This window comes from Cyanistes caeruleus, chromosome 1 (assembly GCF_971803275.1).
Source record: "Cyanistes caeruleus chromosome 1, bCyaCae1.hap1.1, whole genome shotgun sequence".
NCBI classification, from domain to species: Eukaryota; Metazoa; Chordata; class Aves; order Passeriformes; family Paridae; genus Cyanistes; species Cyanistes caeruleus.
The window spans coordinates 111,069,484-111,097,455 of record NC_141701.1 but is presented as its reverse complement, the minus strand read 5'-3'; the positions used below and the strand labels follow the sequence as shown (position 1 = coordinate 111,097,455).

The 27,972-nt window shown below is 38.3% G+C and overlaps 2 protein-coding genes and 1 long non-coding RNA gene across 10 annotated transcripts in view; 1 reads left to right on the top strand and 2 right to left on the bottom strand.

The window, feature by feature from the left end:
- Positions 1-1,815: 1,815 nt before the first annotated feature.
- TCAIM (T cell activation inhibitor, mitochondrial) lies at positions 1,816-22,114 on the bottom strand. 5 transcript variants are annotated; one of them, XM_086850338.1, is made up of 11 exons: positions 22,024-22,114; positions 19,960-20,035; positions 16,613-16,748; positions 15,919-16,072; positions 14,762-15,008; positions 12,976-13,098; positions 10,268-10,365; positions 8,554-8,645; positions 6,297-6,529; positions 5,661-5,792; positions 1,816-2,351 (listed from the first exon to the last, which is right to left on the bottom strand). In XM_086850338.1, the coding sequence occupies exons 2-11, from the start codon at positions 19,986-19,988 to the stop codon at positions 2,126-2,128; spliced, it is 1,470 nt and encodes a 489-aa protein (XP_086706464.1). In that variant the 5' UTR covers positions 19,989-20,035; positions 22,024-22,114; the 3' UTR covers positions 1,816-2,125. The 5 variants fall into 5 exon arrangements, with proteins under 5 accessions (XP_086706464.1, XP_086706469.1, XP_023775055.1 ...); XM_086850343.1 differs by lacking the exon at positions 22,024-22,114 and adding an exon at positions 21,904-21,925; XM_023919287.2 differs by lacking the exon at positions 22,024-22,114 and adding an exon at positions 21,433-21,560.
- Positions 21,771-26,730, top strand: LOC147655823 (uncharacterized). The gene is made up of 2 exons (XR_015276348.1): positions 21,771-21,940; positions 22,441-26,730. It is a non-coding gene; the product is annotated as an uncharacterized LOC147655823 (long non-coding RNA).
- The window catches only part of TOPAZ1 (testis and ovary specific TOPAZ 1), a 40,455-nt gene continuing 36,792 nt past the window's right edge, over positions 24,310-27,972 (bottom strand). For 3 of the 4 annotated variants that reach the window (XM_086850303.1, XM_086850307.1, XM_086850313.1), the window contains one exon: positions 24,310-27,812. In XM_086850303.1, coding sequence (XP_086706429.1) covers positions 27,602-27,812 — 211 coding nt within the window. In that variant the 3' untranslated portion in view covers positions 24,310-27,601. The remainder of the gene's footprint in view (positions 27,813-27,972) is intronic. The other variant, XR_015276314.1, reaches the window with a different exon arrangement.

Below are 27,972 nucleotides of genomic sequence, written 5' to 3'. Positions count from 1 at the left end.
GCTAAACTTCTGAGTAGTTTTAGACATTTCATAGTGTATCTCCTTCAGAACTCAGGGAAAAAAAACCTCTTAACAGAAGAGGGAACCCCCATGGCATGTGAGACAACCACCTCCGTGGTGGAAGGGTGGCAGGACTGAAACTCTGGTTTATTGCAGAGCCAAGACCCCAGCCTGGAGGGGGAAAGAAAGCTGCATCATCAGGAAAGAAAGCTGCAGTGTTACCCTTTGAGGGCTGACACATTCTGCCAGAGGATTTTGGCTATTTTCCCTCAGAAGGAATGGTGCAAATTTCAGATGCATCCCAGACTAGAAATATTTTACAGCAGCTGCTTAACTGCTTCTACACTTAAGTTCAATTCCATTCCCCCTTGTCAAGTTTTGCCTTCTCCAACCCCCATTCCATGTCAGGGTCTCTATTACTTGTGGAAACATCCCATGCTCTATTTCATAAAGGCTCTTTTCTTCTCCAGCCAGTTCCAGTTGTCCATTCTGTGCTGCAAAGAGAAGGTGCAGTCATCACTTTCAGTGGTGTGTCAGTCCTTACAGGATCACCCAGGCTCTTGTTTGTACCCACTTACCTTCCCTCAGACCTTTTATTATCTCCTCTACAGTCAAACTGGACAGCTGCTTCTTCCCTCAAGCTCTATAACGGGTCATTCAACTCAAGAAAGAAAAAAACTTGCTGGTACAGTCTTTTTATTCCCAAAGACACCCTACTTTCAAGGAGCTGAAAGAGGGAATATTGCTGGGCTGCAGCTGATGGGACTGGCTCACTTGCTTAGCACAGGGGGGACACAGAGTATCAGCAGTGCTAGATGGACTGAGGGAGGGCATGAACCATGGAAATTAACCACGTAGAAGAAACTGTCAATTGATCTTCAAAACTTCTCCAGGCATTGCCTGTAAATCCCCTGGATTGAAGGCCTGAGGAAGTCAAAGCTTCTGTGAGACCACAGTGGGGGTTTTTGCTTTAAGTTTGACATCTTAATAAACAACTTGATACTGAGCCTTCTAACAGGAAAAAACAGAACCACACCAAATTCCCCTGCTTAATACAAATCAAAAGACAAGGCAAATAAGCATTTGACAACTCCTTTTCTTTTTGCCAGTTATGGTAAATTCAAATCCAGAAATGTTAAGCAGTTGGTCTTTCTCAAACGATATTTTGCAAAGTAGTAATTCAAATACCAAAATGTAACTTGGCATGTAGCACAATAAAAAAGTGTTGACATGCATTCACACTTTATTTCATTTTTTTTCAAGGAATAAAGTACCAGTAAGGATCCACGCGTTTGCCATACTGCAAACGCCTTGTTCTTACTGAGAAATACTTACTCTTGCAGACAATCCCACACAAATCAGTGCTTCCTTCCCTTAGATGTCACATTAAACTACTCAGGGTTTAAGTGTTATGTATGGGATTTGCAATCTGTTATAGTGTAAGTAAAGAGGATTGTCGGTATTTATGGAGCAAATGCCGGAAAACAAGAAGAGAATGACAGCTTTGAAGTAACCACAGACAGTAGAAACGGCGTATTTTGGAATTCTAAGGCAACAATGTTGGATGGACCAGCCCGTGAAATTCTGCTGTAGAGTCCAAGTTAATGTACTGCTTTCTACTGCAAAGGAGAAATATTCTGATTTTTTTCCCCTTCTATTTTTTTTTCTAATTCAGTGATAAGCAGCAATTGACAGCATTTTCTGCATTCAATGAACCCCTTAAGACAGCATGTAATGTCTGGCTGGAGCAGCACACTCTTTATTTAAGATGATCTATCCGGTGATATTCACATATATTAAAAATACACAGGCACATTTTTGAAGACTTGCTATTTAATGTATTTTCAGAATTCACTACAAAAATGCGGTTTCACAACTGTAGCCATACACTGGGACTCCTACAGTAGTATGAATAATGTACAGATGTCTTTCCCAGGACTACCAATACTGCGCAGTGTGCAAATTGTCTAGGACTGCAATCCTTTCTCAGCAGCAGTTGGAAGAAAATTTGTGAGCTGAATACTGATATCAAAATACAGATTTAAATAATTTACTCTTAAAAACATCCATATTTATAACCTCTTACAGAAAATAAAACAATTCATCTGATTATCAGATACATCCCTCAGTTTTTCCAGTTCCAAGGTATACACAGGTCTCCATCCTGCAGCACAGAGTAGAAATGTGAAATGCAAAGGTGCATGCCTTGCAGGTAGGGCAAGGATTCCTCCAGCAGCCTCTTACAACACTCTATCATCTGTGCACTGGAAACACTGGGTTCCTTATACAGCCGCTCCAAAGAAAATCTTTCCGTGGAAGTATTGATTAGCTCCTTCTCTGTAATCATCATCCTAGCAAATGGAGACAACACAGTGACAAAATTACAACTTCATCTCTTAAAACCCCTGCTTTGAAATAAGCATTTCAATCTATATTGAACATATATTAAAAGAAGAAATACTGAATGGTGGAGCTGAGATTTTTGTGCAGGTTGATACACGTGTCTATCTCAGAAGTCAGAGTGAGCATTCTTCCAAGACTACGGGCACCACATGCCCATGGACTCACATTTCAAAGCCCATGCCATCATATCTTTTTGCTCACTAAGTAACTGGGAAAAACACAAAAATAAAAATCCTGTGAGGCTCCATTCTTAATGTAAGGAATAAAAACACTTAAATAACATTGGAAGTTTAGGTTTGAAGTATAAAATCATGTTCATAATTACCGTGTCTTAATTAAACCAGTACTCTCTATGTCATCAAAACCAACAACTGATAGGTAAACTGATGCATATTAAGTGTGTTAGTAACTTCCCAATTGCAGAACTTTGTTGATGCATTTGGACCCAACGATCTTAAAGATCTTTTCCGATGTAAATAATCCTATGAATTTTGAATCCAAAGCTTGCAGAGGATTTTTTCCTTCACCCCAGAGAAATAAACCACGTGGCAAACTCAAACTACTCAGAAAGAAAGTTAATGTGTAGATTTAATTAAGTCACTGGAGCTGTGACTGATCAACTGATGAAGACAGTTCAGGTTCAGCCAGCCCCACTAGCTTGGGCATTGTGCCACAGGAACACAGCTGCACTTCCAAGCCAGCCTGACTGCAGACAGCACCGCTGCTGCCCTACAGCACAGACCCTGCGCTAGACAGGGAGGAGCTACAAAGCAGCAGCACCACTGGGATGTGAATCAGCTCAAGCTAAGCACAGACACAGCTACTGAGATCACTTGCCTCATGTGAAAATGCTACTGTAGGGCCTTGCCACTGCTCTCCAGAGCTCAGGATGGGACCTCTGTGTATCTGCATGGCACTGAGCTCTGCTGAGGCACTCCGATCACTGCCCAAGAGCCCAGCCCACTCTGGCAGTCAGTGATGAGCCAAGCCAGTGAATTAACTTAGAGCAAACCTGTCCTCTCTATGGACCATTTCCATGCCACCTTCCTGAGTGCATTCCCAAGCACCTAGACACCAAGCTTTCCAGTTCTGTGAAATCTTGGGCTCCCTTGAAGGAATTCCGGTTAGCTGAAGAACTGCAGGATTGTTTTCTGTCACTTCCACAGGGAAGCTTAAATCTTTATCACCACACAAACCTGATACTTTACAGAAGCATGGGAAGGAGAATCCTGCATTACTAGAAGACTGACATTATCCACACAGATAACAGAACTTTCTAGAGCAGCAGCATTTGGATTTCTTTGTGCATTCAGGTCAGAATTACAGCCACTCTATGATGTTTACTGCATATAAAACATTCAAGTCCATGTGCAGAGTACAGCCAGTACATATCAAAGTATTCTCCTTCATTTTAGGACATCTTTAACCACCACACATGAGGCTAAGGAAAATCAGACGGACATGAATGAGTCCAAGGAAGCATTAAGTGGAAAAGGAGTTTTCACCTTTGATAAAAGACAAGTAAGAGGAAATACGGCACAGCTACAAAAAAAAAGCAGAGGTGATACAGAATGACTGTTTTGTATTTCCTATCACACAAGAACAAAAGAACGACAAATTAAATCATCAGGCTGTGGGTCTATAAATCACAGAACACCTCCTCCCTCTTTCATATACACATGCCATATGTGATTCAAATATGCAACTTGCTGCCATTGGATATTTGGAGCCACAAAATGCAAGTTGGCTCAAAAAGCAGTAAGACAACTAAGAGAGGGGAAAATAAAAAGTCTATTGATTTGCTATTAACATGAGATGTTTCCAGTTTCAAGTATTTTTTCAAGTGCAGTCAGACAGAAACTGAGAAGGAGTATGGAGTAAAAACCCACCGCATTTTTTGCCCCGTGCATAAAGCATCTCCAAAAGCTAATGGATAATGGGGACAGACATTGTGAACCAGTATAGTTGTTTACTATTTCATACAAACCAGCAATCATTCAGCACACAAGATATGCATCTTGGCTCTTACATTCTTACAACACAGCTGCTTGTACTCTGAGGGCACAGTTTTCCTGGATTAGTGTCTTTATGAAGTGCGGTAGTGCAAGGATTTTTGGCGAGTGAGTTACCCAGATGCAAATGCGTATATTTGCTACAACATCCCTCCCAAAACCTATAGACAATATTTTCCCAGCTGTCACATGTGGACAGTTACATAGACAGCTATTCAGTAGTTACAATTTATATGGCAAAAACTTAACTTCCAAGCTGGACTAGGGTTGTGGAAAAATTCCAACAAATCATGTTTACTGAAGTCCACCTGCAAAACATATCTTTCCAAGTAATGGCATCTTAACAGAGCTAAAACCATAGAGCCTTCAGCAAGACTCATGCTTAAAATAACTTCTCAAGAACATATCTTTATCTACACATCATGTATACACTCGTGACAGTGTGATAGTTCAACAACTCAGTAAAAGCTTTCCAAAACAGAAATAAAACCTTGCAGTAAGGACTTCTGAAAGGACAAGTACCACCCACTTACCTGTAACAGTATTTTACTAAAAAACCTCAGTATCTCTACTTCATCCTCAAAGACACATACAGGGTACAAGATCAAGAACCAAATTCACAGTTCTGATGGATATTACAGAGCATGGCCCTAATATTAAGTATGGTGCTGTGACTCCCAACCATAATCACTCTTGTCTCACTCACATCTGTGACAACACCCACAAGGTGCTTCTCTCATCATTCTTCCTGATTTTTTTTTCTTCGCCTTGTTAGGTACTAATTAATATTTTTCTCAACTAACTGACCAACACCTAGAAATAACGATTCTATAGTTGGTCCCAGTGCTTTTTTTGTCACATTTTAATTAACATTAATAAAAATTCCTGCTTTTCTTATGCATAAAGAAGGTGTTTTCCACTTTCTCTTTGGGGACGTAATTGTAAAAAGAATTATGCCGTTTTGTCTTGTAAGCAGTCCTAGGGTGAAGCAAAGATATTTTACTTCTGAATGATTGTCCCTACGAGGTGAAAGAGGGTATTTTCTAATAACTGTTTGCATTTGCTAATGCTGTAATTCTTTACTTAGTAAAGCTGATGGGTAAAGTTCTATTTTAGAAACAAAAGCTTTTTTTTCAGCAAAAGAGTATGAATACATTTTTAAAAATTCTCCTCCTTTTCCAAATAAAAAACAAGACATGCAAAGATTTTAAAGAGCTAAATGTATCGAGTCACATGAACACTTACTCCTCCTTTCTTTTCAAATTCTCTCTTGCTTCCTGTGCTTTGGCAAAAATAAACCATTGAAGAGCTGCTGGATCACAGACCGTTGGGATCATAAAGTGTCCAAATTCATGTAAGCTTGGTGCATATCTGTCACTAAGAAAACATGATGGAAGTAAAGAATAACATATAATTTTTTAAATGCAACTATTTATATAAATTACTTTCAGAAAAAATTCGAAAGATAAAATAAGTTAATCACAATCAGAATAATTGATAAAATGTTAGCAAGTTTGGTTCACAAGAATAGAGAAATATAGTAGGTTACGCTTTTTTAAAATTACATTTCAAAAGGCAATAATACTCAAAAATAAACACCATCACAACAGCAAAAACTTTTGATTTAACCCAGCATAACACTCTAAAATAGACAGAACTCTGAGTCCAACTTGAATGAAATTAAGCAAAATTTTCTTCAGTCTGGTTCCTTTTTAACCCATAAGAATGCACTTAAAACCTTCAGAAACAAAAACACTTCCACATAATAAAAATCCCAAGATTATATCACTTTTCTTCTTAGTGAGAGCAAAAAGCAGCATAACAAAAAGAAGAAAAGGGTAAAAGCTCTAAAAGAAATCAACTTTCCCTGCCAACACCTACCTTTCCAGAATCATTTGCAAGCCTCGCAGACTGCGAGGATGAAAAGGTAGTCTGCTGTCACGTAATTTATTATAGAAAGAATTCAGAGTCTCAAAGTACTCTTCTAGAGTCAACAGAGGTTGTAGTTCTTCAATATATATTACTTGGATGCCTCCCAGGAGTTGGCTTATCCGATCTTCCAAGAGCAGCAGCCTTTTTTGAAGCTTATAATAATTTGGCAGTCTCTCAAAAATCTGTGCATACACATGAACAAACATTTTTTATGTTACAGAGCTTAAAGGTTAATTTTAATAAATGAAAAAAATAACAAAAAACCACACAAGAGACACTTAACAATGCAAACATGGGACCCAAGGGGAAAAAATTAAAATCAAAGAATACTAAAAGTGAGAAATATCAACTGTTTTTGTTTTGGGACAAGATACAATTTAACAAGTACAAAATACTTTTAAGTATTTTCTGTATTTATAATATACATGCTCCAAAACATGGATGGAAGTGCTCTATATAGTCAGAAATCAATCGTTTCACATAAAAAAATATATAATCTGACACCTACACAGTACATTTATCACCACAGTTATAGTGGTAGAGCTATTCCTCATACAGTGGTCACTACCTACCATCTCTACCATCTACCCTGTTGATATTATTTTTAAGTAGTTTTTCATACAATAAAAACAAACATTACCACTGGAACAAATCAAGTGATTTCAGAACCATCTCTTTAGAAACCCAGGAGAAAAGCAGAATAGATAGTAGATAGTTCTAATAGTAGAATCAGAACAGCTTTTGGCACAATGAAATTTGGTTGGTTCAGCATTTGCATTTGTTATAAAGAAAAATACCAAAATACTTTAAATATTGTAGCTCTGACCAAGCATTCTACAGACTGCAGAATACTGACTTGGACAGTATTCTAACCACTTCCTTCTTCTTGTAGCAAAAAGTAATAGCACTTAAGACTGCTTTCTAATATGAGGTAAAATTGGGCAAACATGCTCTCTAGAAACCAATTGACTCACCAATCTCAACAAGATTTTCACTGACTTTCTGGGTAATGTTTCACATGATCTTCACTGCATTTCAAAATAAAAAGCCCTTGATTTCAGGTTCAAATATATACCTCTCTTTTGTCTTCCTAAGCAAATACCATCACTACAACTGATTACACACATTGTTCTATCTGCATGGCATTTTATGTTGCTTTATGATCCCTCTGGAAAAACCCACAGCAAAGGTTAGAAAGACAAAGCATTTATCTTTTCAAGGAACTCGGTGCTTATTTTAGTATAATCAGAACACTTTCATTGCAGTGACTATCAATACTCTCAAATCTCAGAAAGTTTTCTATTAAATTCTAGTTTCTCAGTTTAAATTCTTAGTAAATTGTTCACACTAACAAGCCTTGGTTTGTTTTACCTCTCCCCCCCGAGTGAAAAATATATAGGCAAAAATTCAAACCACTACCAAGAAAAGACTGACTGTTAACTTTTCATATATTCACTGACTGGAATACAGAAATAGAATATTCTGATATTCTAGCAGGGTGAAATTCCCAACTATGAAATTCCACCAACTTCCTTTAAGAAGAAGTATTTTTTGATAGAATTATCAGTAATGTTTCAGTAACCAAGATTAAAGAAAAATTCCTCAAGTGACATGTTGATATTGCTACATATTTAGTTTCTGTCCTTTGCATACAATGCTATCATTGAGGATGTCAGAAAGCTTATCAACTCTGAACTTTACACAAGCAGCAGCAGAATTGACATAGTCACTGAAGATAAAATTCTGCAACATCCACATTAGCTGCCTAAAAGAACAAAATGGAGTGACAGGGTTGGTTAGTAGTCATTGACTGAAATCATCAGTTCACAACTCCCTTTAAATCTCAGATTTACAAAAGATCAGAATAAAATCCACTAGCTTTTCATGGGAATGAGCTCTCACAAAGTATTCTGCCAGGACTCACTGCACAGACTGGAACAGCGCATAACAAATTAGTTTTCTTTATATCTAATCAGAAGTAGTACTGACTTACTAATGAAAGCAAAGATCTAGCAAAGACTGTTGTTAATGACAGCACACACAGGATTAAATTTCAAATGCAATGTACACCATTATGCTAAACACATTAGCTAAGTGTTTGCTTTAGATCACTCATCGGTTATCTGCACCTATTAATATTTTTGTTACAGTTTAAAAAAGGATGTCACAACAAGGGGCATTTTCATTTAATTTGAAATCTTCTTACTTTGGTCCAGTGATGGTGAACATCCATGGTCCCCAGCATTATGTGACCTGCTGCACTCATACCCGAGCGGTCTGTAAAAACCACCGTGCGTCCTAGAGATTGAACAAAGCTCTTTACTGATTTGGCTTACTGCAATCATTCCTACAATTACTAAAGATTTAACTAGGCTGCTAACATGTCATAATCAATGCATTTCTACAGCACAAATGCACATGAGGAGGTGCTTTTGTTATTTTGAAAGATTCTTGAAAAGGGCAGTTAAAGAATTTTTTCCATACAAACCTGACCCGGCATTCACCTTCTCTCTGTCTGAACTTAATAGATTTTTATTTACTTCTTTTTTTTTTTTCTTATGACTGCTTTTAAAATATGAGAAAAACTCATCAAAGAGGATATTCAAAGAATCTGCACAAATCATGTATAAAGTAGGCAACACACCCTAAATGCTTGAAGCATATACAAAGTAAAAGTTGCTCAAATAACTATTAATAAGGCTATCCAACTCTATTTCAGAACTCTCAGCAACATTCAAGCTGCAAGAAACACTTTCACATTATGTCTTTATTCTTTTTTAAAATAGAGACAACATAAAAGGCTAATTCCAGGTGGATTTTTAGGGTGATAAATCAGTTTTGAGTGTATGTTTTTTTAAGTTGAATACAAAGATCCTCAAGAATTCTTTAGTGTAAAAGTATAGGCAACTATTTAGCAAAATAAGCTTCCAAAAAAGTCTCCAATGTGATGTATTAATCTACAAGACGAGCCTTAAGTAGAAGCTCTTGCTCTAAGAAATCACTTTTCCAAAATCCCAAAGAAAGAGCAATACTGACTTCAAGGCACCTAGTCCATCCTTGTACCCTAAGGCAAGATCAACTGTACTTTTATAATTACTGACAGGTATTTATCAAGTGCATTATTAAATATCTTCAAAGATGGAAACTACAACAGGTTCACAAGACAGACTTCACTAATGCTTTCAATCTTTAGCATGCTCAGGAAAAGAAAATAATTTGAAATCTGATACAATTTAAAACTACTGCTCATTGTCCTTCCCATTCTGTCTTTTGGCAAAGGATTAGGTGAACCCTCAAATGGAAGTCGCTCAAAACTGAATATCTGCAGACAGGCATGAAATGTGGAACTACAATTAGAGGAAATAGCTAATGCCACAGGTCAGACAGCTGTATGAGAAGAACGGTAGGTCAGGTATACAAAATATTTTAGTTTTTCCTGAGAAAATACTGACTTTAATACAGTTATTTTATGGAACACACATAAGAAAAGAAAACAGTAGCATTTTAAAGGTATTCTAGTAAATCCTCACTAGGGTTAGAGACATACTCACATTTTTGTCTTGAATCTACCATGGGCAACAATCTACTGCTACCTCCACCCTTTGAGAGGTTCAGATTAGATTTTTTATCTTCATTGTTAATATTAATTCTGGTTCCTTCAACAGACTCCACTTCCATTTATTAAGAAATAAACTAGAAGCTGAGTGCAGTAAATAAACTCTGAGGAAAGGTCACTTTAAAAAATATCCATCAGCTTTAAATATAAGTTCTCACCAGCTTTTCAGTAAGCCTGACAAGTTTCTTTATGAATTTACCAAAATAATTTAGAAAAAGAACTTGATCTCCCTTGTCACAGAAGAGCCATGCTCATTTCTGAATCAATACTATATTAGGATATATGAAACAAGCAACAGAAGTACCTTTAACATTCTCTAGTATTTCAGGTCGCTGTTGGACCAAGCGACCCAGACTGTGCAGCTGGCTACAGCGGTGAGCAATGCCCCAGCTTCTCTGCCACCTAAATAAAAATGTAATTGAAAGCATTTAATCCTTAATATTATAAAAAAAAAAAAATCACAGAAGTTGAGATGCAGCTCAAAGCCTTTTAACACAAGCAAAATAGCACAACAGTAATAAAAGCAAAGGCTACTCAAAAGCTATCCATGTCATACGCTATTTGAACTGATAAAAAGCCTAAATAAAATTCCAGTGTTTCTTAAATTGAGTCCCAAAACACAAACAAAGGAAACCAACACCAGGAAAAACAAATATAAAACTAGGTAGACAGAACTTGCAAATCTCTCCCCCATTAAGAAGGGGGTAAGTAAGAGAACAGCACCAGACAACCCAGTATTTGGTTTGGTCATGAAGCATGCAGTTTGTTTGGACACTGTGTAATATTTGTCCAGAGGAGCAAATACAGTATGTAAGGACACTGTCTTCTTTTCTTTTTTTTTGGTTCCTAGCCTAAAACATTACTATGATTCCAATGAAAAATTGCTATGTATTATTCATATGTTACAGAGGAGTAATTTTTGTTAAACCATTCAGAAGCCAGGTGTTACCTTGCTGGCTTTAATACACATGGTTTTGATATCTTTTCCATCACAGACCGAACAGACTGATTGCTAAGCAAATTTCAAAAAGCATCTAAATTGTGAAGTTGTTGCAGTGTATTGAGAAAATGCACCCTTTTAGTTTAGACTTTTAGTTGATCTATAACTGTCTCAAAGTGGAAAATTCCCATTCCTTTACTGTACTGTGTCTGTCTGGAATGGAGTTAGTTTTCTTCATAACACCCATATTTTTTAAACAGTGATCATAACACATCAATATTCTGGCTGTTGTGCAGTGCTGGCACAGTGTGCAGGTCTTCACTTTTTCTTCCCACTCTGCTCACCACCATCAGCAAGTAGGCTGGGGTGGACAAGATGCTGGGAGGAAACACAGCCAGGCTGGTTGACTCCTACTAACCAAAGGGATATTACAGACCACGTGTCATGTTCAACAATAAATGCTGAAGGAAAGGAGAAGGAAGGGGGACCCTCATGGTTATGGTTTGTCTCCCCAAGCATGCTGAGGCCCAACTGCCCAGAAGTGGCTAAACACCTGCCCATCAATGGGGAACAAAGAATTAATTTCTCCTTTTGCTTTCCTTGAACTCACAGTTTTGCTTCACTTCAGCTGTTAAACTTCTACCTTAATCCACAAATTTTCTTGTTTGTGCTCTTCCTATTCTCTTCCTCCCATTCCAGTGGGGGTGTACAGAAAGTGTGGGTACTCAGCTGCTGGCTGGGGTTACCCACATCATCTCATCTAGGGAAACCTAACCAGCAAAACCTCTTCGGGATGCAGAGAATGGCACTATGCCACAGTACTAATGAGGCAATTTAATCAAACACAAGTAATTCAAATAATTATTTACTGTTACCTAGCAATATCACTTTGCCTTCAGCAGCACCAGACAGGAACAGAAAAAGGTGACCATTTCTTCATCTGTCCTAAACTTCTACATGGAATAAAGCCAGTGACCCAGTTATTTTACAGATCTCTGTGAACGCTAGCACAAGGCTCCAGAATCACAAGTAATAGTGTCCTATTAAGATACCAGCTTGTCAGATTTCCAACGCTCACATTCTTTCCTGAATTATAACAATGTAATTCATGGAGGATAAATAACTCTTCATAGAACACAATAATTTTAATGTATTTTAGAAGCACAAACTATTTAAGAAAATTACTATGAGCCATGAATAAAATCAAACCTATGTGTTTAATACTGAAGACTGTTCCAGAATGTTAAAAACCCTTGCCACAGCACAGTTACAGAGCATTAGAAATTGTGTTCAAAAACCCTGGCTTCAGCTTAAAGGAAACCAGGGTCTTTTGCAGGGTGAAAGGACAAAAGCATGATTTTAGAAGCTCCAACTCTCTCTTTCCTGATTAAAATAATAGAACCTAACAGATTAGCCCTTGAAATAATCCCTCAAAGTTTATGTTTCCATTTGTGACTACCTTCGCTGCCACTTTTCCCCACCCTGAATATCTCACTTCATAACATCCTCACTCAAAGGCATAAAAATTAAAAGGATCACAAATTATTTTCTAGGAAATATTCCAAAGAATCAGGATCTCCAACTGCACTCAGATCTTTCAAACAACAAAACTCCTCTGAAGAGTGAGAACCTAAACACTAGAAGAAAGAACATTTTAATTAAGCATTGACAGGATGCCACTATGTACCGTGCGCAAAGTTGCATTTCACTGCTGGTCTAGTTACCTTTGTAGATATTAACCCGAATTCAGGAAAAGCAATTTTAACCAGCGAAACATCCAAACTAACACATACACACCAGTTCTATTTCTGTGTTTGCCTCAACTGGAGCCTGTTTTCAGTTACAAATAGGAGGTCACTTGGAGCAGACTGTATCAGGAAACTTTTGTCCCAGTACAATAATTCTAGAAAAATACTCAGCGCAGTAGCACTTCTTCATGTATGAAATATATGTTTTGATATATGAAATAGATGTTTTGCTGAAATAAGCTTTAAAAGTGCATAGCGTAGTATTAGACAACACTTCCTTGCTTTAACTGTCTTAATCCAAGTTCAAGTGATCTAATTAATTACCTGATATCTGAGAGCTGGAGTTCATGAGAAAGTTCAATTTTTAAACGTTCTAATTCTTTTCTAAGCGGCAAACTCTTTTTCAGCTTTTTTACTGCACTTGCCTCATTATCATCTAGCCAGGACCTGAAAGAGGAGGAAAAATACTCAACAGTGGAAGCATACTGCTGTATGATCTACCATGTAAGCAGTGCAGGTAACAGAATTCTTACTGCCAATACAAGTGTTTCAAGTTAAATTATCAGGTCAAGTGATTTTTTAAAAATAGTGGATAGAAGATGAAATTGCTAAACGCTTCATCTTAAGATAGCTACAGAGGAAACCCTGGCACTTAATGTCTTTGGAGAGGACTAATAAATCAAACAATCAAAAACACTGACAGTGTTAAAACTGTAAAACTTGGATGTGTGTATAAAAGGCATAAAACAACAGATCAGTGTGATTTCAGGGGACATCTTCAGAACTCTGTGATTTAATTTAAGGAGCTTCCATGCATGTGCCTAAAAAAAAAAAAAAACAACCAAACAAACCAAAACACCCCAAAACCTAACAAAAAAAACCCAAACAAAGTGATTGTTGATCATAGTAGACTATCAGATATGGGAGGTGGTACTAAAGGGCTAAGTTAGGTAAATTTTACAGAGCTGACATGAGCATAGATTAAACAGGTCAAAGTTTTATAGTTTTTTTGCCAATAATCACAACCAGACAAACATGACTCTTTGAGTCATCTAAAATTTCAATAGATAATTCTGTTTCTAGGAAAAGGTTACTATTTAAGAGATTTAGCCTTTGTTCATAGAATAAACTAATTTTAATACTCCAACTTTTGCAAACAAGTAGTTCCATTCTCATTTGTATTTGAAGCAGAAACATTCAAACTCAAGTAAAAAGGGAGGCCTGATGATAGCTATGTATTAAAATGAGACTGTTAATATCTAACTGTCTGTGGCATTCCTTGTAAATGTGTAAAAACACATAAAAATACTTTCTAGCATGTTAAATCTCAGTTAAGTGTTTTATAATTGTGTAAATTACAGTAGTTTTATTTGTGACGTGGTATGCAGGACAAGGGGCATACTTTGCTCTGAAGACCCTTCCAGCACAGTTCTGCATTCATTTCAAAATGCAAATGGCACCTAAATCTCATTGTTACAAAAAGTTTTTCAAGGCTCCAAAATGCCTATGTGTCCCAAAATGAGCATGTACAAGCTCTTTAAACCATGAACTTTACTACAAAATATGCTACATGTAATGCAAATTCAGCATTTATGACTACATTGACTTCAATATTAAGGTTTTCCTGCTGAACAACAAAAGCACAACACTAAGATACCATGAATATTAAAACCTTTTAACCTTAGTTTTCATGTATTATCTTCCACCCTCAACAGAACATGATAATGAAATTGGAACAATAAAGTTAACAGACATACAGGTTTGTGTTACAGAAGTCCTGTAAGAGGTAAGAAGCTATTTGGAGCAAGTGGAGCCTCTGTCTCTTTTTGAATGGCCAGCAATATTCCACATATCTGAAAAACTGGATCAACCAAAACTAGATTGACCAAAAATGACTGCTGGCAAAGAGACAATACTTGAGCTTTGCTGGCACTGTAGTTATCCCAGGAGCTCATCTGAACTCTAATTATAAAAAGCAGGGCAAAATTACATGTTGGACAATAAAGTTTTGATTTGTTCAGAATGTTTAGTGCCTACATTTAAAAAACTCAGCATTAGAATATGACCAATTAAGGTTTTAAAATTTCAGCTCAATGAAAGCATTACATACAGTAAAGTTGTTTCCACTCTCTGGGCTTGCTCTAGTTCCTCCTCAGGATCCTTGAATCCAGTAAATGAATAATAAGTCTTATCCCATTTGATAGGTCTGTTCACTGTGCTTTTTGCTTCCTTGTGGGGCTGAGAGTTCACATTTAAACTCTGAACATGCTCTGTAGACAAACTGCAGGAGTTGAGAATATCTAATACTGTGCTCAGGAGATCCCTAGTATGTAATGTAAAACTGACTGCTCGGAACCCTGTAAAAAACAAGTATTATTTGATTAAAAGGATTTAAAATGCATTCCCATTTCTTTCCCCTTACACAAGAAGCTAAACAAGGCACAAATAGTTGGAAATTATGATGATACTGTTATTTCAATACTTATTGCAAAATTCACAGTGCAGTTTAACTATGTCCCATCACTTAGCTACAGGGCATTATTTCCCTAATTAGAAAATGAGCTTTTGACTCAGGAGCAGAAGACAGCTTCCAGTTCAAATGTTATGCTAAGGAGACCAGACGTAACATTATCATTTTCTTGAAAACCAGCATGATTTTATTTTCTAGCATGAGAGTCCCTCACAACTTACTCAAGCATTTTGACTGTCAGGGTATAGAATATAATGAAACTCTTTTGTTAGGTAAGGCATATTGGTACTGAAGACAAATATGTAGAATAAAGTTAATCAAAAGCACCATTCCAAAGTTTGCTATATTTTACGTAGTCTCAACGGTAAGAGACAATGAAGTAAATTGAAATTTATCATACCTAGATGATGCCATGCTTAGAGAGTAAGTTCCTGCTGATTCTACAAGTGCCCTGACATTGTGTGCTACACATGAACTGCAATGAGGACAAGGACCCAACTGCTATTCCAGTTAAACATGGCAGTGGTATTAAAAGCAGGAATATTATAATTTACATCCATGTTCTAGACTTATACTGTAACTTGACCTCAGGGCTGTAATGTCTCACTTTTTCAAGGCTTTTTAAAGCTTAAGATGTTTAATTACTTGGGATGGTCCCACCTGCCTGATCTAATACAGATTTTCATGGTTTGACAGGATTTCATTCAGTTGAAAAGTTGTTACGACTGCACAAGGCTAAGCAATGGTCTGAAGGAATTTAAAAACAGGAAGATACATTCTACACGATATAAAAGCACCTGAAGCACTGAAGGATTCCTGAACATTAGAAGAGTTTGGTTCTCTTTCTCTTACATAAAAAGTAAGCTGAGTTGGTTTAAAGGAACGAAATCCTGGTTTCTGTAGGTTCTCCAAGTAGCCATTTAGCCTCTTCAGAGAGTTTTCATTTACTTCCTGTTTTAAAACAAAAAGAAACAAATAAAAATTACATATATGAATTTAACCATTTTTCATCTAACCCTTTTTAATCTTACATGCAGAATAAGGTTTCACAAAATGTCATTTGCTTTTAACAAGAAGTAATATGGTTCATTTTCTCAGCATTTATAATTACCTTGCATGAATAAATTTGTAGGCTTTACATACTTGTACATTTGTGCACATTCCAAAACCCACTGGCTTTCAAGCTTAAAGAAATTAATTGATTCAAATATAATGCACAGCATTTCAAAGGGATAAAGTAAAATGTATTACAAGATAGCCTGGAAAGATTCAGTATTTTCTTTATAACAATTAGAAACGGTGATTAACAAATAGGGGACTTCTAAGCAACCTATCCTTGCTAAAAAAAAAGGAAGTGCATTTTTTATTGTCTGTTACCAATCATAATTAATTCTAACATTACTTTTGTCTCTGTGACAGCAGGAAAACTAGAAAATTTCCATCCTTGATATACAAAATATTTACAAAGAAAGCATACTGAAGTATTTTTACCCTTTCTTTGGGATGCTGGCCAAAGAAATCTGGATGTACAGCAAAATAGAAAGGTCTGAGAGCATTGATGGCATCAGCGCCTGACAAAGTTCTTGACTGAAGAACACACTGCAGCAATATCTTGTCCAGACATAACCTAACAAAGTAGTAAAATGTTTATGTATGCTACCAATCAAGTGACAAATTGATATAACTACATTAAAATGTGACAGAATAGAATAAACATTCATAGTTGCAAGTATACTGATTTAAAACTGGAAAATTTAAATTAGGTGTCTGCATTCTGGATCTTTCCCCTTAGGATTAATATAGCTGTATTTCAACAGTGCCAATCCAATAGGTTTGAGAAATGGTGGATGCTAACGGTTGAATAAGACATGTAAATAAGTACAGGAATCTCTCTACTTTCTCAAATATGCCTCAAATAAAAATTCCCCAGTCAAGTAGTTCAAATTGCAAATACTGGCTTTAGTAGTATTTTTTGTGGACATTGCTGAAGCTGCTCTTAAAAGCTAACCCTTATTTGCCTCTGAACCTACAAATTCAAAAGCCAAACCCAGTATTTTTCAAGCAATGCCAAAAGAATACTAAATTTTACCCAGGAATAAGAATCACAATTCAGTGAAAAAAAGTTCTGCATTAGTTTCTGAGCTCCATACTTGTGTCCATTAAGAAAAAAAACCCTACTTTCCTGAACATACTCTTTTATAGAAAACAAGTAAAAAGACAATACTTTTTGCCCTTTCATCCTCATGAATTGCAAGAAACCGGGACTAGAAGAAATTTAATGGTAGGAGAAGACTGGTTTACCTAAGATCAGAAGGAAAAGTTAAATTGAAGAAGTTCTAGGAAGTTCAGAAAGTTCAAATTATTGAATGCTTGCAATTAGCTAGAAATTAAACAACAGTTCTGTAACGAGCACATCTGTGTAACAGAAAACTGAAATGGGAAGAAAAACCAAGTCTTGCATTAAAAACCGCCAAAATATCCTGCCATAGCTCAAAGGTAATATTTAGGTTTAGCAAACTAAGAAGTGAGACAGTATACACAAAAGCAGCAAGAAAATGTGAATGGGAAGATATACAACAATAGGTTTCTCCTTCAGCTGGTTTCACAAGGTAACAAATTCAACAGGCCTGTTTTGGTGATTAATATTCATTCCAGTCTGCAAATCAGAAGGGCAGGGACTCTGCTCTGTTAAGCACTACAATGCAGTTTCACTCCTCACAGTATCATTCAAACATTCCTATAAATAGGAATATGTATCACAGATTAGAGACAAAGCTGCTTCCAACACATAAAACTAGTAACTATTAATAATAGTTAGCAGGACTATTTTACAGAGAGCCATTTGTCCAGAATCCTAGACCAAATAATCATCCTGGACAAAGAAAAGTGAGACTTTTCCAAATGCTATCATTAATTAAAAAAAAAAAAAAAAAAAAAAAAAAATCCCCAAATTTGTGCTCACACAATAAGCAGAACGTTTTATTTTAGCCAATGATAAATGACATCATTTGAGTTGTCAAGCAGAAGCAGTGACCCTTACTTTACCTTTTTTCTGTCAACCTTCCCAGCTCTTCAATTAGAAACATGAAAGCAGAGAAGACTAATTTTTTTCTGCCTAAAAGGTAGGCAAATATTTAATTAGCAAATCTCAAAAGTCAGCTTGCTGAAAACAGAAATTATTGTAGAAAAGTGGGACAAAACCCTCGTGTTGTAAGGCTGATGGAATTCCAAATCCGCTATGACTTAAAAAACAATTTTCATGCATGTAGATGAAATGTTAGATTGAAAAAAAAAAAAAAAAAAAAGCTAAAATATATTACTGGCAAACACTTCTGCCTCCTTGTTGGCTGCATCTCAGACTACTCATCACTACAGCCCATGATCCTACTCAAAACAGCAGGAGATGGTGAAGCGCCATATCATCAGCAATTTAATATTATTAGGGAGAGTGAAAGCTCTTAATGACAAAATCATGCCATAGTTGCCCAGGAAAAACACCTCTACTAGACTAAGCAAGACAGGAAGCAAAGCACTCTGGATAAAAGTCCACTTGGTCATGCTTTACCATTTTGGAAGCACTAAAATAATTGTCTTGCTGAGAAAAAAAAAACCCACAATTTTTTCTCTTTTTTTCAGGTATCAAGTGCACACAAAACAGCAAAAGGAAAAAAATATTTCCAGCAAAGGAAAAAATAGCCAGTTACTCTTCTGATTGCAGTTGATTGCCATGCAAGAAATTCACATCCTCCTAGACCAAGCTGCTGGGAGGAAGATGAGCTTGGTTTTCTGTTCACCTTATTTGTACACCATTTCCCACATCCACTCTCAAGCTACACTACATGATGTTTCCAGTAGTTCAGAAAAAAAGTTCAACATATCTGGTAACCATTAATCATACTTCTGAGTTTATTAATCCTAAAATTCCATCTGTTATTCTACATGAAAAATGGCTAAGTATGGCTAACTTTAGTTCCCTTGTTTTGTATCTAAACAACACTGTCATGCTAGAAGGAAGGCTCAGGATTCCAGCCAAAAGTCTATTTTGAACTTGCTTAAAAGAGAAGTGCTCAAAGGCCAAAATTAGTCTGCGTGACAGAAGGAAGAATTCATTCACTGAAGGTGAAAGACAGAACTCTGAGGCATCTTTCAACTGAAGTGACAAAGTAAGTGAATAAAAATGGGTTTAGAGGGAGAAAACGTAAGAATGATGTTTATGTCTTCACTCACAAGGAGCAAAGATTGTTCCAAGAGCTTCATTTAGATCCGAAGAGGAGAGAAAGGCTTCGTATTAAAATCAAGGTCACAATCACTTAGAGGACAGCGTCTCCATGAAAGACATGAAACACAATCTCTATCAGAACACATTATGCAATCATACTCCAAGACTGATTTAATTTATTGGTTAAATAATTCCCTACAACTTCCTATTTCTTCATCTCTCCAAAGTTCAACTTTTTGGCGTATAGTTTTGGCACTGAAAAGCTCTGTTCAATCAAGTTCATAGTTACAGATGTATTCACACATTTTGAAGCACTAAGCTTTAATAACTCAATAACGCAGTAATATATTGGATATCATATTCATAATTCTCATAATTAAGCCATTTTAAAACCCTTGTTTTGTTGAGAGCCTTTTTAGTGTCTCACTTGAGGACAGGCATATGGCTTTGGAGGATTTTCAACTGTGGATGCTCTGCTGAAAGCTTCAAGCTGTAAAGATGAGAATGTCAAAGAAATAAGCATGAAACAAAAATACCAAACCAGTTTCCCAAATATGCAAGTCATAAGCAAACAGTGAAACATATTCTAAAGGCAAATTAGGTCAGTAACATGCCATACCTTCTCACGGTTCTCAAGCAGCAAAACATTTCAGCAACTTAATGGTGGAGCCAAATTTCAGCCATCCACTAACTCACTTTAAAAAGAAAAAGAAAAAACCAAATCCCTTTTAGAAATGGACATGAATATCTTCCCCTGTTACTTACCAGTGCATTTTCTAAACCTTGGGTGATAACTTTTAAAGTCATAATAGTAATATAAAATTGAGCAACCACATATAAAATCTAAAGCTTTGTGTAAGAATGCTTTCATTTTCCTCCACTAACAGTGAGTCTTGACAGCATTAAGTGTTGTTAAAGTATCTTGATTTGAGAATGAACATTAAAAGGTACTCCAGTTATGGAAAAAGAATTCCTAAGAATTTAAAAAGCAAACAAATAGAAGCTTTGTTTAAACACTAACACATGGAATTCTGTGTAAACTTTTAATAAATCCTACACTCAAATATTAATACTTTAAAACACATGTGCCAACTACTTTATGGGAGGGTAATATACAACCAGAGGAAAAATCACTGTCATACAACAATGCCTGGGAATCTTTATCAAAGGTTTGCTGACATTCATAAAATTGAATTAGCAATTCCTACCACTAACTTCTGCACTAGGCAACTGTAAGCTAAAATTTACCAACAGGAGACAAACCACTTTGCATGTCAGAGCGCAAATAAATATACACCTAATTATTAGGGATTATGAGATAAGCTCCCTATTTGCAATGTTTTCAAGCCTTTTTTTTTTTAATACACTTTGCACTTATCAAAATAGCATGCCTACTACATACACTGTTTTAAAGAGCCTGAGATGAACAGCTACCAGAGAAACATCATCTGTGTTCCAGTACAGTCAGTACCCTCCCTTCCTATACCTACTTTGCAGAACACCTGAAGCTTCAGAAGTGTGTGTTACTAATACAAATATACTTAATCAAGGACCTAAACTTTAACTAGAGGTAGGTAGTGGAAGAAAAAAAAATACACTGAGCTAAAAAAATCCCCAAAACATTTGATAGTTTTTGTCTTCTGATTTTCAGGTAGGTGAGCAAAACAGTAACCATGTCGTTTTCACTGTCTGTAACAATAGACCTAAACATAAATTAAATACATTAACAAGCTCTCCGGTCATGAAAGAGTTTTTCCTCACTGTAATTTCAGCTTCAGGCATTTGGGTAGAGGACGAAAAAAACTCAACAATCTCACTTAATCCGCGGTGACACTTTATATAACCAGACAAAAGCATCATTGTTTCTTGCTTTAAATGCTCTATTAACTGCTTGGAAATTGGTACACTGCTTAGCTGAAAAACAAAACCTCCTGGGTTTGACTAAGTTTCACCTGCACCCCACCTCAAAGCCAAACACGCTGAAACATAACAAAATATGAATTATGTTGCAGAAGCCTCTGGCACCACGGCGTCGCACATCGCTGCCACCCCACCCCCGCTCAGACCGCTCTTGTCCGTTTCAGGTGTTTACCTACACTTGAGGCAGCACGGAGAAAACAGCGTGAAAATCAACAAGATGACAGCGCTCAGAAAATAAGCTCGGGCGAACGTGACTCGCTCACTGCTTGAAAGGAACCCAGCTGCAGTGGTCCGACCACTAATAATTTTAACTACTCAACACAGAGCCCCGGTAGAATTCGGTTTAAGATCCACTAAAGACAAGGTCCTCCCAGAAGGCGGCGGAGCTGACCGCGATCCGGCTCACGGGCCTTTCGCACCCTCAGGATTAAATCGCGGGAGAAGGAGCCGCCGATGCCGGGCCGGGCCGAACCGAGCTCGGCCGAGCGCCGGGGCCGCGCGTGCCCGCGCGCACGTACCGCCGCGCGCCTGCCAGCGCACGGGCAGCCCCCGGCCCCCGCCCCGCCGGCAGGCTCCGAGCGACGCGGCCCGGCCCGGTTTCCAGGCAGACGCCCCCACACACCGCCCGGGCTCGGCTTCGCACCGTCCTCCAGCTGCCGTCCGAGCGGACCCCCGCGCAGGTGAACGGTGGGCGGCGCTGCCTTCCCTCATGCCCTCCCCTCGCGGAGAGGCGCGCCGAGGGCCCCCGCCCGGCCCCGCTTACCGACGCGGCCGGACGGCGCCCGCCGGGGCTCGGCCCCATCGCCCCCGCCGAGGGCCCCGGAGGGGGCGGGCCCGGGGGATTCCCGCCGGGGGCGGGGCCGGCGCGCGCCTGCGCTCCCGCCCCCTGGCGGCTCCTCCGCTGAGCAATCGCTTGGGGGGCGGGGTTCCCCGCCCCGGCCCCCGCCCCCGGCGTCAGGCGCGCGCCCTGCGGTCCCCGCCCCTCAGGGGCGCCTGAGGGAAGCGACCCCTTCCCACTCCAGAGGCTGCTGTGCCCGTCGGTCCGGCTGTGCCTGCAGCGGTTCCTCACGGTTTCAGAGGGGGAAAACCTCGACAGAAGGAATGCGTGCTCATTGCTGAGGGGATGGGTGCAATTTAGCCAAACACTTGCGTGCGCTTCACGTCACCTTTTGTTCTGCAGAAAGAAAACACCAAGTAGGCGAAGAACCAGGCGTGAGCTCTGCAGTGCCGAGGGGAATGCAAGAGCTGCTTTCCTGAAGTTACATATCATCTGCTAGATTGCAAAAGACCTCTGAGATCATCGAGTCCAACCTGTGACCGAGAACCATCCCGCCACTAGACCGACACTGAGTGCCACATCCAGTCTTTCCTTAAACACCTCCAGGGGTGGTGACTCCACCACCTCCTTGGGCATCCCATTCCAGCGTCTAATCACCCTTTCTGTGAAGAAATTCCTCCTACTGTCCGACCTAAACCTCCCCTGGCACAGCTTAAGACTATGTCTTAACGTTAATAATGCTCGATGTACACATTTACTGCACACACATTTATTGCATACATTTATACATCTATTTTTCTTCCAAGGTAGCTGGCGTCAAAATGCAGCTGATACAGGGACATGGACCCTTATAGCAAAAATGTCTATTGCTGCCAGTGTACAAGAACAAAGGGATATTAACTGTTAGGGACTGGCATTATTTGCATGCAATCTACTGCATTTCCAGGCAGAAAAGGTTAAAAAGAGAACTGCCAAGGTTTAGGAACTATCTGTAGTTCAGTGAAGCTTTAAATCAAGTTAATAGTCTCACAGCCCTTGGGGGATTTTCATAATTTCCATAATGTGCAGTGTGTTCTTCACTTCCCAACAGAAGCCAATCAGTTATGTAAGCAAATTGGCTGGACAATTATGCAAATGAAAAAATAAATTTAATCGATTCAACAGAAAAGCATGCTGTTTGTTTCACCTGGAATTAATTTTAACTCGTTGAGGAATAAACTGGGAGAGGTCATCAGCAAGTGCCAGTACCAAATACCAGCTCCACTGCTTAGGGTACACATTTTCAAACAGAACACCCCATCCTACCCCAGCACAGGAAGTAATTCCTGCTTTTTAGCTAAGACTCAACATTTATTGTGCTGGTGGGAGTACTACTGTGACTTTATCTCGACATGACATTCCCTATCCATACCCAGGACACATCCCACTAGCTCAGCAAGAGCTGCACAGATTTCCAAATGGAAAGCTTGTTTTATACCAGAAAAAATTACTGTCTGAAAAAGTTTGTATTTAGACTTCTCGAGCCCTAACAGAGAACTTTAAACAGTCTAGCTTCTTAATTATAAGTTGCTACAAGTGGCAGATGGAACTGTTATGTCCTTGCTTCTTTGTTTCTGTTTTGGTCCTTGGTCTGTGGAAGGTCAAAAAATAGCATCAGTTTCTCCAATCCCCCCCCAAAAAAAAGTTATGTAGGAGTCAAGACTGAAAAATATAGAGCTGGATTTGCAAAAACAAAGCCTCCAATAAAACCACAAAGATGTAAGATGCATCTGGAGAATGCAAAAGGACAAGAAATGTGAATAATGGCTTTTACTGTGGCTAAATTTCACTAAGCTGAGGAGTATGACATCGAGACATTAGTAATTAAACTTCTACTACTATAGCAGAGACATTTAATTTTACTATTTCTCCTCAAGTGAAACTCTCACGAACATCAATTTGAATTCTTCAGTGAACTGAGCACTGTAACCCTGGCTGTAGCCTCCACTTCCAGTTAAAGCTGGAAGCTGGCCATCTCCACAGCTGGGAGTTTCAACCCAATTTAATCACAAGCATTTTCTACATTGTGTGCTCTGGTGTGGTGAAGAACTGCATAGTCTGACTGATTTCACACTTAACCCGCTCATGCCATGTATCATTCTCCAGTGGTTACAAGATACTAACCTCTCCATCTCTACTTTGCTGCTTGCCTATCTTGCTGCGTATCTAAGAGGGTTCATTACAGGAATCTGAAGAGAATTAAATTATTTAATGAAAGTACAGACTCAAATATTTTGAATGCTTTATATAAATATTACAAAACTTTTATTAACAACTTAACAACTCCTCCAAAATGCTCTCTCTCCCTCCCTCACTGCTCTTTATAAAACACCATGAAACGATCAGTGTCCTATTTCCAGCTTCTCACCTCCATCCCACATTTTGAAACTCTCAAAATTATCAATATTTTGAAGTAAAATTGTGGTAAGTCTTCCAAACCACATTATTCTGTTTTAGTTACAAGAAACTGTCCATACCCAACAAAAATAATCCTTCCAAGAGCATAGTGTGTAATCAGTGAAAACTGAAGAAAGACTTTCAGAGGGAATTTCTCACACATCTAACATACCGAAGGAGCACACCAAACTACTGAGCTACTGAGCACAGCACATGGAAGTTTTTATTTGCACATTTTTCTGTCTCTCTCTGCAAACAGGTAAGCATACATTTTATTTCCTATATGAAAAATTATACCAAATAAGGTGCTTAGTGTGAAACAGAAGTTCTTTCAGCTTAACTTATACTGGGAAAAAGCAAAAGTGTGGCTATTGTCTACTGAGGGGCTGGCTCTGCAAAACTGCATTGCCTCTGTTGTACTCAACTTTATTCTTCAGGATATTTTTTCCATCTTTCCAGGCTCGTTTCCATTCCACAGTGGAGTTTTGTCCTGTTTGGCACATGGAATTTCTGTTACCAAAATACCGAGAATGTTACTCAAGAAACCTTTCTGGCCTTCTGATACAAATCAAAATGATGATATTTGCACTGTATTTCATGTGGACCCAGACAGAACAAAAATGTGAAATACAGGACTTAACAGCAAAGTTGGTCCAACTGCATACTGGTTTATCATGGTGATACAGGGAGAAACTCTATTGAAACAAACACCAGAAGCCTCGCTTGTAATAAAGCTTCTGAGCAAGGATGTGGGAAGCTTGCTTTGCTTGTTAATATAAAACATGACTGAGATTACATCCTATCAGCTGAAGATGATACTCAGGAGATGGAGCCAAAACATTGCAAAAATTTTACACGGTTCCAAGTTAAGCTTGAGGGTCAATGATTAACCTCTGTCTGAAAAATAAAGCAACATTTGGAGTTTTGTTCTGGGGAAGATCTAAGTGAAAATTCAAGGTTGCTTACAGAGGAAAAAATTCCGCTGTCTCTAGAACATCCCAAGTTTTGAAGCCATACAAATTACAAAGAGAATTTTGTCCTTCTATGTCTGTCAAACACACTATTGGCCACATTGGATACCTCTCACAGAAACATGGGATTTAGCTGAGGGTCAGATAGCCTCTGTCTAATTCCAATGAAGATTAAGACACAAAGGATCTTAGAAGAACTAATTACCAAAAATTTCTCTGTTTCTTACTACCCGTTTTAGTTTGTTGGAATCTTCTAAAATTGCTTTTTTCACTAATGCTGGAGTGGTTGCAAGAGCATCAGTTTAGATCCATCACCTAAAACCTGATTACTACTCACCCAGTCTTTCAGCTACTGAGAAGCAAAATCAGCAGAATCCAGTTGGATTTGATCAGGTGGATACCCTTATAAATGGCAAAACCATCTTCATGAATGTGAAGGGGCAGAACCCAGAGTTTGTTTGGACCAGTGCCAACTGTACACTGAGGTGAATGGCTCCTACAGAAATGCCATATAGCACCATTGGTAGTGGATTTACCATTTTTTACAAGGCAGGCAAGATGATCTCTACAAAAGAATGATACCCTGTGAGAAGACAACAGCCTCTATCCTAGCATTTTTCTGTACAGGTGGCACAGGAGCAAAGTAGTAATCTTGGTGGTCATCAGATTCAATCCCCTCTCTTCCAGCAGCAACATCCTAACAGACTGGATGAGAAAAAGTATTGAAAAAGGTAAGGACCTGGCCCTGAGGAGGTCAGGAATCCAACAACTGGTGATCAGATTCATGACATCAGATTAATGGCATAAAGCCCCAAGACTGGAGTGGCAACCTCCCCCAAAGAGAAAAACCCTGATACCAAAACCCTCCACACAACCATCCAGAACTAAGGTCATGATGGCTTTCATGATTTAGAGCTGCAAAGGACACCTGCAATAATGCTGCAGGAACTGGGAAGAGACTTATGCTACCCCAAAGCAGAGATATTTTTCAAACATTGAGGTCCTGTGCCATCATCTTAATCTCACTTATGATGGAACAACCTAAAAACTCATGAACTTTTATACCCAAAAGAGCTTAAGAACAAAAGGCTTTAAAATGGATGGAGAGCAAGGCCACAAGAGCTGTATTACTGGCAAGTTTGTGAAGGTTGCTGCCAGAGAACTAAACTAACAACACTACAAAAGTGGCAAGTACATTAAGTATCAATTTTGTATTGTATTGTATTGTTGCTGTATTGTTTCACCGTGAGAGATTTTTCTGGTATTAAATGTTTGGTTCTTCTTACTCAGGCTGTAGAGTTTGACTCAAGCAATTCATGCTTTGAATGTGATTCAGGATTTTCAGGTGGAAAAAAGCAGAAATCCTGAAGAATCAGGAATGGTGGAACAAGCTTGCTAGAAGTCTCCATCTCATCATGAAGTTGGCAGAAGCTAAAAGATGGGCAAACCCACCTCTCTCTAAGAGCACAATCAAGGGAGAAAGCAAGTTTTCCTTTGCAGTGGAAGTGCATATACAGAAATGTGAAACCATACACAAGCTATTACCTATATCAAATAAATATCTAATTAAATTATCAACTAAACCTTCAGCTGTGAGCAACATGTAGGCTCTCAGTTCTGTGAAGAAAGATATCCTAAGTCAGGCATGTCTCAAGCAATTGTGAAGTTATTTTATTCTCAGTGCTTTTTATTGGGCTTTTGGAGAAAAAAAATAAGATCTAAGGTGTGAACAGTGACCTCACAAGTTACTGTGAGGCAGACAACAGGAAACAGGTATTACTTCTACAGACTATGAATGAATGTGGAAAATGTCTCACTCAAGAACAGTAGATACACTCAACCAATGCACTTACCTACACTTGCACCTATGCTTATACTACACTTATAGAATTACCTGCTGGGAGAAACAAGCTAAGTGTTAATTCTTTGTAAGAATGGTGAACGTAGGTTCTGAGGCTGCAGCTTCTTCATTATCTGGTGATGCCACTGCCAAACATCTATACAGGTCAGTGTGACAGTTTATAAAAAAACCATTACTCTTTCTGTGCTACTATCTTCATTATCATCAATATAGTATTTAAAACCACAACTTGAGTTTGAAACCTTGCTGTAAATCAGTAAGGCACAATCCGAACAGAGTGGAAACTATTTAGTAACTACTGAAACAGCCAGACCTTCTCAGCCCATTTCATATTCTCTTGAAGCCATTTTAAAGCAGATGAATGCTCCAGGCTGTAAACTTCTTCCATATTAACGTTCATGGTCATATGCTTAAGAAAAAGCTTTGGATCAGATAAACGAACTGCCTGGATCAGCCTCTCCACTGCCTCATGATAGGCATTGTTATTCTGACCTGTATCTTCATATCTGTAAGGGAATTTAAAAGAATATAAAATTAGGTACCATACAGGCTCAGTGTCACCTAACACTTTATACCGGCAAGAATATTACAAAAACATTAAAATACTGCCTTGTATTTTTCACTAATAAATATGCTAATTTCTAGACAGATTATATTATTGTTCTG